This window comes from Podarcis melisellensis (genome assembly GCF_964234715.1).
Source record: "Podarcis melisellensis genome assembly, chromosome: 1".
Classification (NCBI taxonomy): domain Eukaryota; kingdom Metazoa; phylum Chordata; class Lepidosauria; order Squamata; family Lacertidae; genus Podarcis; species Podarcis melisellensis.
Window position 1 is genome coordinate 116,943,864 of NC_138528.1, and position 13,267 is coordinate 116,957,130.

Sequence of the window (13,267 nt, forward strand, 5' to 3'; positions counted from 1 at the left end):
ACGAAGGCTCAGAGACCCAGGGGCTGGTGGTGACACGACGGTGAGCGGCAAGAGGAAGACTGGGAAGAGGTGGTGTCGGAAGCTGAAGAGGTCACAGGGCTTTGTGAGCAGAGAGAGTCTGTGGCAGAGAGAAGTTCAGAATCAGCAGTAGAGGCGGAAACAGGAGAGGAGGGAGGCCAAGAAGCAGAGATGAGCCAGTGTGGTGTAGTGATTAAGAGCGGTAGACTTATAATCTGAGGAACCAGGTTCGCGTCTCCGCTCCTCCACATGCAGCTGCTGGGTGACCTTGGGCTAGTCACCCTTCTCTGAAGTCTTTCAGCCCCACTCACCTCACAGAGTGTTTGTTGTGGGAGAGGAAGGGAAAGGAGAATGTTAGCCGCTTTGGGACTCCTTCAGGTAGTGATAAAGTGGGATATCAACTCCAAAATCTTCTTCTTCCGGTTGGTTAAAGAAGCCAGGGTGTCTCCCCTCCAGTGGCAACCAGCTCCACTCCCCCTTTTCTCCCAGGGCCAGGAGAGGCATGAAGAGGGAGCAACAAAAGCAAGCATGTGTGGCAGTCTCAGATTGCTTGGGAAATACCTGGGAGAGGAGGAGAGTTAGGCAGCTGTGGGAAGAAGGCCTTTAGCCTCCACAACTGCCTCATGGGGCAAGACCTACTGAAGAGTGTTGCTGTGCTTCTTAGACCTGTCACTCCTTTGCCAATCCTGTTTTTCGACTAAGGAGTCAACCTCACCCACTCTTGTGCGATTTACTGTGGGCTCTCTTCTGACACGCATGGTCCCTTGGCAGGTTGCCTAGAAAGGGATGCAGCCCTCAAGGCTGAAAAAGTTGTCCTCCTCCTGCCTTAAAGGTAAAGGGATCCCTGACCATTAGATCTAGTCATGACTGACTCTGGAATTGTGGCGCTCATCTCGCTTTATTGGCCGAGTGAGCTGGCATACAGCTTCCGGGTCATGTGGCCAGCATGACTAAGCCGCTTCTGGAGAACCAGAGCAGCGCACGGACTTGCCGTTTACCTTCCCACCGGAGCGGTACCTATTTATCTACTTGCACTTTGACTTGCTTTCGAACTGCTAGGTGGGCAGGAGCTGGGACCGAGCAACGGGAGCTGGGACCGAGCAACGGGAGCTCACACCGTCGCGGGGATTCGAACCGCTGACCTTCTGATCAGCAACTCCTAGGCTCTGTGGTTTAACCCACAGTGCCACCCGCATCCCCCTTCCTTAACTGAATGCAAAACACATGTTTGGTGCTTTTTCATGTAAACTTAATATCATAATATAATACAACTAAAGAAGCCCATACACACATAATGACAGTAGACTTTTTATTAACATATTTTACAATGTTGATTACGGTATTTTTAGTTTTGCATTTTGATGTGTCAAAGACTGATTCTGTTTCCACAGTAATGTACTGTACTTAAAATGATCGTTCATACAAGATACCACACCAGTACGTCGGAGGAATAGCAGCAGAAGCAGCAGCACACACACACACGCGCACACACCCATTCTAGTTGGACCTGTTATTTTTCAAAGTAAGCTTTACAAAGCAGGTTTTCAAAAAGTTATAGGAGTAATCAAAGTTCTAGTTCAGCAGCATGCAGGTATATTTCAAGTAGGATTTCCAAACAAGTGCCTTTTCTTTTTCTTAAAAACTGACCAGTGACTAATTCACCAGTATAAAAATGAACGCCATGAAATCCGAAGGTTTTAAGGTTAAGGCTAATAATTTTACCTCACACTCATATACACAATCATAAAACATTCCATTTTAAATAGCACATCTCATTCAGTTTCTGGAGGTTCTTGTTTCCTTTGACATCATCTCTTGTGAAGTTTCAAACCACACAGAGCAAATCCAAGACTCCTGTAATCGCGTTATGCTGGGAAATGTCAGCAGCTTTTCTGCCTGTCCGCTGTGCTTACAAAATGGCTGGGTACTCATAAACAAGCAATGCAAAAATATTATAGGCAGAATATACGATACAATATTAAAAATGTAGCAATGTTTTGGAAAAGACCCTATTTCAGTTGGTGAATGAAATGCAGGCTCCTAGGTAGAACCCAAATATGTTTGCGTGTGCTTATATATAAATATTCACACGGATAAATTTATATAAATAAAACAGCAAACCATTGCTATGTGTTTTTCTTAAGGTTTTGTAAAAACTTGGTGGCCTCTAAGGTTCATCTTGTGAACATCCCCACTTCCATATTATTATTTCCTATCCGAATTTCAGCAGCTGATTTCCTATCAGACGTTTGAAAAGAGAGCAGCTTTCAACTGAATACATGGTTATATGGCTACAACTCTTTCTTTCTTTTTTTAATGGTAGTTTACATATATAAACTTCACTTTACAGAAAAAAGCTATGTTAAGTCAAAGGATGCAAGTGTCAGAAATGACCAACAGAAGTGTTAGAAAGAGTCCAACAGCTGTTTGAGTATTATGTGAAAAAGACGAAAAAGGTTTTGGCAGCAAGATAGTATCCATCTGTTTTTCCCCTGCCTGGTTAAAAGTGTGGTATGTGGTGTGTTCCCCACCCATCTTTCCGCAATGATGCCCGTTCTTGTGGATTTCAAAGCCATCTAAATAAATATAAGTGTCCTACGGTCCACTATGAGTGGAAGCACATATAAATATATATATATATCTCCAGCTTGAAGGACAGCCGCACATGGGATTCTCCTCTGTGATCCAGTATGATGATCAGCTGTTTCTTTGAGAGGAGGGCTCGATTCAGGCTGCTCCTTGATCCCCCCCCCCTTCCATTGCAAGCAACTGGATTTTCATGGATTTCCGCTTTTTAAGAAGAGTTCTCTGTGTACAGCCTTGACTGCTCCATGCAGACTGGAGGATAGTTGTAAATATGCCCCAACCCCCATTCAGAGGAGGAGCAATTCTTTTTAACCACTGCCACCTCACATTTTAACTCCCCTACCAAAGTCCCCTATTAAGGGAAGTCAAGCAGAAAGGGCAGTGCTCGCTCTATGAATATAATACAAAGATGCTTCTTGAAACTCACTGGAAAGTCCTCAACTTATGCTTCATTTGCAAGGAACTCAGCAGGACTTTCGCCTTCCCCTTACTGAAACCTACGGCTAGGTGGGAACGAGACAGCCATGATATGCTCGGCTGGGATTGTGATCTACCATTTGGGGGCATCTTACAAAAGTCGTATGTACACAGACCATCAAATGGATGCGTTAGTAGTTACCGGTAAATAAAGCTAACTGAAATGGCAGAGACAGAATACTGTATATGTACTGTATTACATTAAGAGCAGCAAGCTAACTATTTTACAGCTAATTTCACTAATCTCTCTGGAGTATATCTATGAAATTCCTGAGAATGAGTAAGGTTTTCAGTATTGCCTGAAGCTTCTTTCCATAGCTTCGCGGCAGTAAGTGAAATATTCTCTAAAAACCCTTTAGACCAATTTCTATACAATTTCACAAATCAGAAGTGTTACAGCTCTTGTATACTTACAAATACATTATCAATCAAAATCTTAAAGCAACACAAAGAAGGGTAAATGGGGGAGCAGTATGTTTAGCAGGTGTGTACTACACATATATAGTGCCTCAGCATACACAACCCCAACCCGGGGCAAAACAAAACGCTCATCCGCCATTTAGTGGCATTTTTAAAGTACAATTTGTGCTTGTTTATTAGTGGATTATACAGCAACAACTATCAAATGAATTTAGATCCCGTACTCGGATTAGGAGGACTAATTGCTTTGTGTTTTTAATTACTGCACGTCTTATTACCAGGACCTGGTTAACGCAGGGCTTCGTACAAAGGTGCCAGTTCACACCTTCCCCAGGGAAGTGACTGAACTCCCATTCACTTAAAGCTCATGCCGGTAGCGCTGATAATAAGGGTGATGTTACAGCAGGGTGGTTAGTGACCTACAAACCATTATAATGCGGCCCCCATCTTTTGTTGATGTGGTCAAAGGTGTGCGAAACCCACTGCTGCTCAAGGACTTTGTATCTTTCTTTACATATATAGAGAGGTTTGCCACGCCTGCAGGAAAGAATAACATAAAAATTAAGATCAATAATCGGTTGAACAGCGGGAGCCCAATGTCATTTGCTACCTTAAGCACCTGCGTTATGTAATGCAGGAGATGCCCCCAACCAGTCTTTGGGATGCTGCAAGGGCCCCTGATTGCTGCCCCTTCGGACACCCTTAAGTTACCGTATTGGCCCGAATATAAGCCGCACCTGAATATAAGCCAAACCTTTAAAATTTGGGGCGGGGAGGGGGGAAGCCACTCCCTTAAAATTCCACACGCACTCACACCCATTCCGTTTTACCATATGTCTGTTTCGGCAGCGATATTGCAAAAGCCAACTTTTGTAAGGTCACAAATTTAAACCACAGTTTAGCTTTTCACGGTCAGAATTTTTTTGGGGGGAAAAGAGTGCGGCTTATATTCAGGCCAATACGGTATCCTGCCTCAAGCAGCTTCAGTTAGGTTGACACTGAGAATAGCTTAAATCCTCCTTTTTCATACAGAACCATCCACGCGTGAGTTTTCTTCTTAGCAGGTGCCCTCATATTAGCCCCCCAAAGCCTATTTAACCCCCAGTTTTTTAAAAAGCTTGGTGATTTGGCCTGGGAGCTTCTGAAGGGGAGGTGTGATATTATTACGTGGAATTGTTTCCCCTGATTTGCCAAACACCTTGGTTACGAGAACAAAACAGTTCAAAAGGAGGGTAGCCCTATGTTAAAAGCAGTGCAAATTATCCCGTATTTTTAAAAAGCTTACCTGAGATCTCTGTCTTCTTCACCATGTGCATCCAGGTAAACGGAACCCCAAAGGCAAAAGCGATGACCACGAATGATGATGATGACGGATGCGTTGATCAAGAGAAATATGCCTGTTCCAGCACCGCAATTTTGCGAGTGCTGAGGTTTTGTTTTGGGAAAGAGGGAAGAGTTCTTTGTGAATGGCTTTATAACAAATGTAATGATCTGTAGCAAAATACAGTGGACCCTCCAGATACGAATTAAATTCGTTCCAGGGGTCCGTTCACAACCTGAAAAGTCTGTAGGCAGAGGCGATGCTTCTGCGAATGTGCGCAAAGTGCACAGAGCGCTTCTGCACATGGCGAAACTTGGAAGTATACACTTCCGTGTTTGCCGTGTTTGCAACCCGAAAGTTACATATTCAGAGTGGTACGTAACTAGCAGGTCCGCTGTATAACAAAAATGAGCTCAAAGGATTATAAAGGCTGGTGTTCACCTAATGAATCCTTACCTCTCTCGCCCTGACCTAGCCACTGTGATCCATGCAACGGTCACCTCCAAACTTGATTATTGTAACTCACTCTACATGGGGCTGCCCTTCAGACTGATCCAGAAACTTCAGCGGGTGCAGAATGCTGCAGTGAGATTCCTTACGGGGTCCTAGCCATGGGATCACATTCATCTGGTGCCATACCAGCAGCACTGGCTCCCGGTGGAGTACAGGATCAGGTTTAAGGTCTGGTTTTAACCTTTAAAGCCATATACGGCCTAGGACCCTCGTACTTACGGGACCGCCTCTCCTGCTATGTCTCACGGAGGACCTTACAGTCTTCCAACAAAAACATCTTGGAGGTCCCAGGCCACAGGGAGGTTAGGCTGGCCTCGACCAGAGCCAGGGCTTTTTCGGCTGTGTCCCCGATCTGGTGGAACGCTCTGTCACAATAGGGCCCTGCGAGACTTCACATCTTTCCGCAGGGCCTGCAAGACAGAGCGGTTCCACCAGGCCTTTGGCCAAGGCACAGTCTGACCCCCTCCTTTGGTAATCCTCATAGAACTCTAGCCCAATGGTTGCCATTAATTTGATTCTGAATTGATTTTAGAATGAATTGATTTTAGAATGTATTTCAATTAAGTGATTGTGATTTTATGTAAATTGTGCTACTTTTACTGTTGTTAGCCGCTCTGAGCCCGGCTTCGACTGGGGAGGGCTTGATATAAATAATTTTTTATAATTATTATTATTATCATCAGCAGAAACTCACACATGGACTTCCTTCCGCTTGTGCAAGGTGGGTTTCCACCCTTTCTTCCCCTCCGAGTCCCTTAAAAGTGGCTCTGGTGGGATTGGGAGAACCCTCAAAATGGGGGGACAAATGGGGGATAATTCCATCTGGCAAGCTGAAATGCTTCTCTTTTTGGAAGAACCGACATAGTGCAACATTTCATTCCTCCCATAGCTTTCCCCTGGGTCCACAGTCCTCTCTGCTCAGAGTTTCTGCATGGCCAGGGGTGCTTCATTCATTTCAGTGGGTAGGGCAGTTCTGCACAGAGCCACACATAGAAAAAACTCTTCTCTTATATAATCTATAGGACACAACCACTAATATGAATGGGGAAACCTTGCAAGAGGAATTCCGTGTGCACTCTAGGCCATCTGCAAGAGATCCCAGGATCACAAAAACCAAGTGGCAGCATTATTAGGCGTGCTTCCTTTCCAAATCGCTTTTGGGAAACAGGTAATGTTTATTACTAGTTTCTTACCAAGACACATTCACAGTAGCTCTGTTGCTTGCAGCAAAGTCCTTTCAAACACACAAAAGTGCCACAGACTAGACAAACGGCCGGGTCTTTAGGAACTTTGGAACAGACTGAGCAACTTTTTCTGTGATAGTATTGGAAAATGGTATTATAATTTTCAGGCAGTTGTAGGAGACGTGGCAAGTCCCATTTAGCTTCTTGTATAAGTAAAATCTGGAAGAAATAATGGGGAAATGTGAAAATGTTTCTCCAGAAGTACAGAAGTTAAATTTCATAAATCTTAGTTTTCCAAAAAGTTCCCAGATAAGCAAAACCTTAAGAGAAACTGAAGGGCAAACACACCAATTCTCAGAATTATAATACATCAGAGAGATTACAATATTATCTCTGCAAACCTTTCAGTTTCTGAAATCACTCTTTCAGTTTCCTGTAGCTCCATCTGTAATAATGCCCTTCTATTTCTTTCCAGAAAATGTTTATGCTAAGTTATTCTTTTTGCTTATGGTGGCCATTTCCAATCCAATTAAAATGATTTATTTAAACCATCTATAAAGTTGATTAGCTTCTTGAGAACAATTTGGCAGCACAGTCCGATCAAAAATTTGCTAAAAAGGAAGCTGCTGTGTTGCTACTTTGTAACAAATAATTTTTGAAAATGATTTTTAAATAGGGTTAAATTTGAAAGTGAAAGCAGAGTACTGTATTAAGCCGCAGCAATTTTTATTTATTTCACCTACCTTTACTTGGGTTGGATGCTTGCCTGCAAATGAAACCAATTCTGAGCACCATTGGGATATTATGTCAAAGGCTGGCACAGGCCAGTCAAGACAAGAGGCACTGGAGAACTCTGATGACTGGAAAGATGGCGGTAATAAACCCAGGCAGTTAGCAAGCACGGTAAATTCTTCGTCTTCCTGTTAAACATAAAAGGAAGAAGAGCCAGATGCGTCAGATACAGTGGTACCGCAGGTTAAGTACTTAATTCATTCCGGAGGTCCATTCTTAACCTGAAACTGTTCTTAACCTGAAGCACCACTTTAGCTAATGGGACCTCCTGCTGCTGCTAAACCACCGGAGCCCAATTTCTGTTCTTATCCTGAAGCAAAGTCCTTAAACTGAAGCACTATTTCTGGGTTAGCCGAGAATGTAACCTGAAGCGTATGTAACCCGAGGTACCACTGTATTAAAAAAAAAAAAGGAAGCCCAAAGAGCCCAAAGAACAATGCTGTCAGCTTGAGCGCATAAATTCAACTTCATCAGTGGTGTCAAAACTTTTTTCAAAGAGGGCCAGATTTGATGAAGTGAAGGGCCGTGAGGGCCAACCAAAGTTGTTGACCTTTTTTTAGGATTAAAGTTGTTCACCTTTTATAAAGATTTGTTGAGTTTTTTTGAGGATTGAATGAATAAACCGACCGGTGGACTGCATTAGGCACCTGAAGAAGACTTTGGACATGCCTGAACTTCATGATACAAATTCATACTGTGCCATTATGATAAATACACACACATGATCAAGTTTAATCTTGCATCTTGGAAATATCGTCAGTATTTTCTCTATACAAGCGCATTTCCTAGATAACGCAGGATGCTTTGTTAGAGTGACGTCAAAGATTATTAGAACAGATTAAATGAACCAGTTTTTCATAGTACCTGACAGCTAGGCAGCTCTGCTCCAAAGAGATGGTGCTGAAGAAGACTGGTAATCCTGAGGAACGGCAGACAGAACTGCTGCAAATAAGTCTCTATGGAGTGTGGGCACCAAGCGCTTGTGCTGTCCTAAATTAGAGTTTTGAAAAAGAAGAAGAAAATCCGGATTGATTTAACTCCTGAAGAATCAACGGCGCTCTTTGGTAATTCTATTGATGGTTTGCAAACTTAGTAGTGCTACGAATGGTTTGCAAACTAATGCTGATTTCATCCTCATGTATTTAGTAACCGTCAAATTGAGCTACGGCTGACAAACCAAAAAATATATAAACCGTACCATGGCTAGGTCTTCAGTTTCCTCTTGCTCATAGATCTTCCCGTTATAGAGTTCACTGATCACGTGACTCAGTAATACCTCCCAAGACTTTTTTGCATTTGACATGCTCTGTGATTAAGAAGAAATTTATCAGACAATTAGGAAAATAAGCAAATGCTGTCACCCCAATCCAACAATAGTTCAAATACATGTACGAAATCCCATGTAAATATGGGTTTCCATATTCTGGTATTATTATTATTATTATTATTATTATTATTATTGAAAATGAATATAAAACAGTATGAAAAAGGGAATTATAAAACAGTACAAGGGAATATACTAAAGCAGCTTAGCAAGTGATTTAGAGAACTATACTTCCTTAATATATTGCTGTTATAAATATTTAAAGCCAAACCAGATACTTCTAATTTTGACTATAACCTTACCTTTTCAGATAGTACATGTCTTTCAGAAGGGCATGAAATAAATTCCTATCCCTAAAATTCCTAACTGGGTTATTTAGCATACCCATTTGCAAAAAGTTTGTTTAATTGCCTTAGTTACCATACTCCAGGATATTTCCATCATAAAACCAACACTGGCCATTTACCCTGTTATTTCACTTTTTCAAGGCGTCCAATGCCACCCCATTTCCATCTTAACACAGTTTTCCTTTAGGTTACAGTGAAAGTTGTTTTACATATCTTTATTCCATTTTTCTCTAAGGTAAGGCTTTCCTTGAGAATGCTCTTTAACAGATCAAAAACTCAATAAAGATTATTTTTAATAATAATAATAATTCTGCATTTAATAAGATTTTAGAATAATACAATAGATTGGATGTTATCCAAGGTAAATAATAGCAGGCTATTATTTATCAAATTGACTGTGAAAGAACACAGTGGCTGTAGTTGTATCAACGTCAATTTTACTGTATCTAGTATATAACAACAGAGATGTCTATCTCATTTAGAGAAACAAACTGTGGACATGACACAGAAGTGACTTGGGTTTCATGACATTCTGACAGGTTCTGTAATGTAAAACCTGCAGTAATAATAGTACATGATGGAGTATTCATAGAAGTTGTGGCAGTAGATTAGTGCTGAAGGCTACATATCACAGCCCAATGCCCTAATTCTTGGTGATGCCAGAATCGGGCAAGCATAGAGTTCTGATGATGCAGATGCAAAGAGCTTTTCATGCATCCCGATTGTGCCATTTCTTCTCATTAGGGTGAGAAGGATTGGAACAAAAGGAGAGAAGCACAATCCCTTCAGATCTGTGAAAAGACCAGTTAACTTTAGGAATAACGGAAAGGGCAATTCTAAACACTGTTTCTTGTTGAGCACTGTTGACAGTTCCATGTTGACTCAAAGGGTATCAAATTCTGAGTTCCTATATGGGTGGATGGAATCCTCAACCAGAAATGTTATTTTGAGGGTCAGATCAAAGAAGAAGCTCAAGGGTACATATAGTCAGATGTTGAAAAACAGATTTGCCCCACTCTCCAAAGACCCATTGTAGAGGCCTCCGGAGAAAGTTCCAAAATGGAGTTAACTTCTGCTCTCTTCAAGTTAAAATGACCCAAATGAGGGCAAATTGTCTAATTCTTAATCCTCAATGTTCTACCTGGATAATCAAGGCTATGTAAAAAACAAAACAAAACCCAGGAGCAGGGGAAAGGCCAAAGGGCTAAACTTTGTATTGGATATGCCTTGCAAATCATCATGAAGCACCACTGTAGGTTCAATAACTTGCTAAGATTGGTCTCCACAGTGCTCTGCGTGTTTGTCATGGTGGTGAAGTCAGGCAGAGGCAAACCTGTTCTCAAAATACCTGGTTAGCTATCTCAGGCAGAGGAAACCTGACACTTAATATGCTTTGCTGGAAAACATTTCAAAAACTCATCACCACCAAAGCAGGTCTGGGATGGTGAGGAGCTCTTCGTCCTGGTAGACTGGCACTGTCTTTCAATCGAGATGTAAAAAATCTGAACACTTGGGAGAAAATGCAGTATAAAGGTTGCCCAGATCTGTATTCCAAAGAGACTAACAGGGCTTAAATGTGCTGAGCTGGATATAGAGTTGAATCATTAGCAGTCTACTTAGCTTTTCATAAACCAACACACCTTTTTCAGAGCTCCTGAGTTCATCCACGTCACCCTGTCTTCAGCACTGCATTTAACCGAAAGTGCGACAAGAGCTTGTATGTACAACAATGTGAAGAGCACCTTTATGATACAGGTAAAGTGTTCTACAAAAGTATGAAAACAGACAATGTCAGTCAAGCATTCTAAATCAGATCTCAATTTTGTATACAGCAATTCTGCACTCTACAAATTTGTATTTTCCCCCCAAAGGAGCCATCCAAAACTTGAAACACATCAAGTTATATTTTGTAAGGAGCTAAACATACACCAATACATTAAAACCTAAAAGATGCAAGTATTACATTTATCCCTGCTGGTCTGAATCAGTGTTTTATTGCAGCTGTAATGGTTCATTTTATTTATTTTTATGTGTGGTTTTATTGCTTTGTTTTTACTGATGTTAGGTTTCGGACTGTGAGCCACTTTGAGCAAACTGAATAAGATGGGATTTAAATGAATATGTACATTTTCAGAAATGATAGCTTCTGCACTGGACAATTTAACAGGTCTCAAAACAACTATAAAATCAGGAGGTCATGTTTAAAGAAAGAAAATGAAAATAAGGCCTTCCACTGTAAACCAGTTATCAGCTTTAACTGGAGCACTTAACAATGTGCGCAAACAGAGATTAATGCAACAATATTTAAAATAAATTGAACAAGGGTTTTCTTTTCCTTATCAGGAGTGTTGATAGTACATGCAATAGGAATGCAAGTAAAATGCAATAGGAAACAAGAATAATAATTTGGGGCTAGCATTTACTGCAGTGGTACAGCTCTACAAACAACCTTGTAAACAAATGGTCTTTTGCAATATATCCCTCAGGAACTCCACAAACTTTACCAATGCTCTGAAGGCTTTCACTTTCAGCTAAAGCCACTTTTTACAACTCAGCATATCCTGCCTGCCTGCCATTAAATGCCACATTAAATGTCATCTGCAGAAAGGCTACAGCTTCGGGAAAGAAGCTTGTCTAGTAAGCAAAATAGGTAAAAGAACGGCTATTTCACAGTTAATCTGGAAATTGACTGCCAATATTCCACTAAAGCTTTATTTGCTCCCCCAAAGAGAAAAAAAAGAATGAAAGCCAGCAACTTCAGAACAACTCAGGGAACCGGTACGTTTCCGTTTCCGCAATGGAAAGTAAACACAATGGGCGAACATGGACCAGAACTTCAGGTATTAAACCAACTGCTTAACGGTGCCACATCTGCACACAGAACCACATTCAGAGAACAGGTGCTTTTATTTGTAACAGTTGGGTGACTGCATACAATTGTGACTGACTGGCCACTTGATGTTTTTAAGAGTGCTTATTCCTGTACTTTACACTTTAATGTTAGCCATCAATAAATTAATCTGATCTCCAGGCTGCACACAATTAATGAATCACAACCACCCTCTCAGCACACACGTTTCTTCATCCCCTCTCAAAGATCCCGTCTTCTAAAATGTCTCATGCTCCTACGAATCCTTTCGAATGTGTCAAAAATATTTCTTACCCCTGGGATTCACAGCTGAACTCCCAAGTAAAGCCTTACTGGTCTTACTAAATGCTGAACAGAGCCATGTGGCAACTGCTATGTTCTTTAAAATTACTTCCCTGGCGGTGGTACATGCCGAAAAGGCAGTGGCTTTCTCTTCTACACAGGTCCAAAGCAGACATCATGCTGACTCCAGGTTAACCATAATTAATTTAGAAGTTAGCCTTGGGAACATGGCAGTTCAATGGGCAACAAATATCATTATCAAGTTTAACCAGCACCACCACACAAAAATCTCTTTTTTACATTTTAAACATGCACCCATTTCCCCCATCTTAATATTCTGAACAAAATTCAGCCAACTAAATATCTTCAGCACTGCGCTTAATTCCTTAGGTCACACGAAATGTGTATACAACAAAGAAAACTTATAGCCTCTTACTCTTTGAGCCCGTATAAAACGATGGAACTATTGACAGCACTGACCTCTAACATGATGTTCTCCTACAATCAAAGGCTTAGATTTGTGTTTTCTCTTTAGAGGTGGATTCGGATCAAATTTTCCTTTCAGGATGAACAGCCTGAATGGTGTAATGGCATTTACTTTGCTTTAATCAATGCCGGATTGAATAAAGATAGCCAAGGCCATTCAACAGTTAATAAGTTAGTTAACAGAATTCCCATGGCCTTGCTTGAAGGACAGGAGATGCTATTAGGACACTGCTTATTAAATGCTAATTTTCTCAGAGAATACCATGTAGGTATTTTTAAACAAAATGGAGCTTTGTTCAAATAACTACCTGACAGACTACATTCCAAAAAAAGGGAAGGGTATAAAACCACCCAAGAAATATCAATCAGATGTGCCTTCCAGAACTAGCAACAGTATATGTTGTACTTGTAATAGTTAAAATTGGCTTTGCTGCCACATATAAAATGTGCTATTAGGCACACATTAAAGTACGAAAGATTCTTTCTGTCGGTACCTTGCCAATAAATTCTTTAAGCAGCTAAAGACAACCTGTGATTCTCTTCCGATTTAAGACACAGTTCTGTTAGAAGGCCCAAACAAATGCTTTCTTGGGAATTTTATTTACAAAGGTGCAGCTATATATGAAAAGGCTGCTTTCATGGCTGATT

The 13,267-nt window shown here is 41.2% G+C and overlaps 1 protein-coding gene across 1 annotated transcript in view; it reads right to left on the minus strand.

The window, feature by feature from the left end:
* Positions 1 to 1,313: 1,313 nt before the first annotated feature.
* Positions 1,314 to 13,267, minus strand: part of UBR3 (ubiquitin protein ligase E3 component n-recognin 3) — an 88,875-nt gene continuing 76,921 nt past the window's right edge. The window contains exons 33-39 of the mRNA XM_081899503.1: positions 10,623 to 10,747; positions 8,510 to 8,617; positions 8,176 to 8,301; positions 7,263 to 7,439; positions 6,529 to 6,738; positions 4,787 to 4,926; positions 1,314 to 4,038 (exon numbers count right to left, since the gene is read on the minus strand). Of these exons, the coding sequence (XP_081755629.1) occupies positions 3,921 to 4,038; positions 4,787 to 4,926; positions 6,529 to 6,738; positions 7,263 to 7,439; positions 8,176 to 8,301; positions 8,510 to 8,617; positions 10,623 to 10,747 (1,004 nt within the window). The 3' untranslated portion in view covers positions 1,314 to 3,920. The remainder of the gene's footprint in view (positions 4,039 to 4,786; positions 4,927 to 6,528; positions 6,739 to 7,262; positions 7,440 to 8,175; positions 8,302 to 8,509; positions 8,618 to 10,622; positions 10,748 to 13,267) is intronic.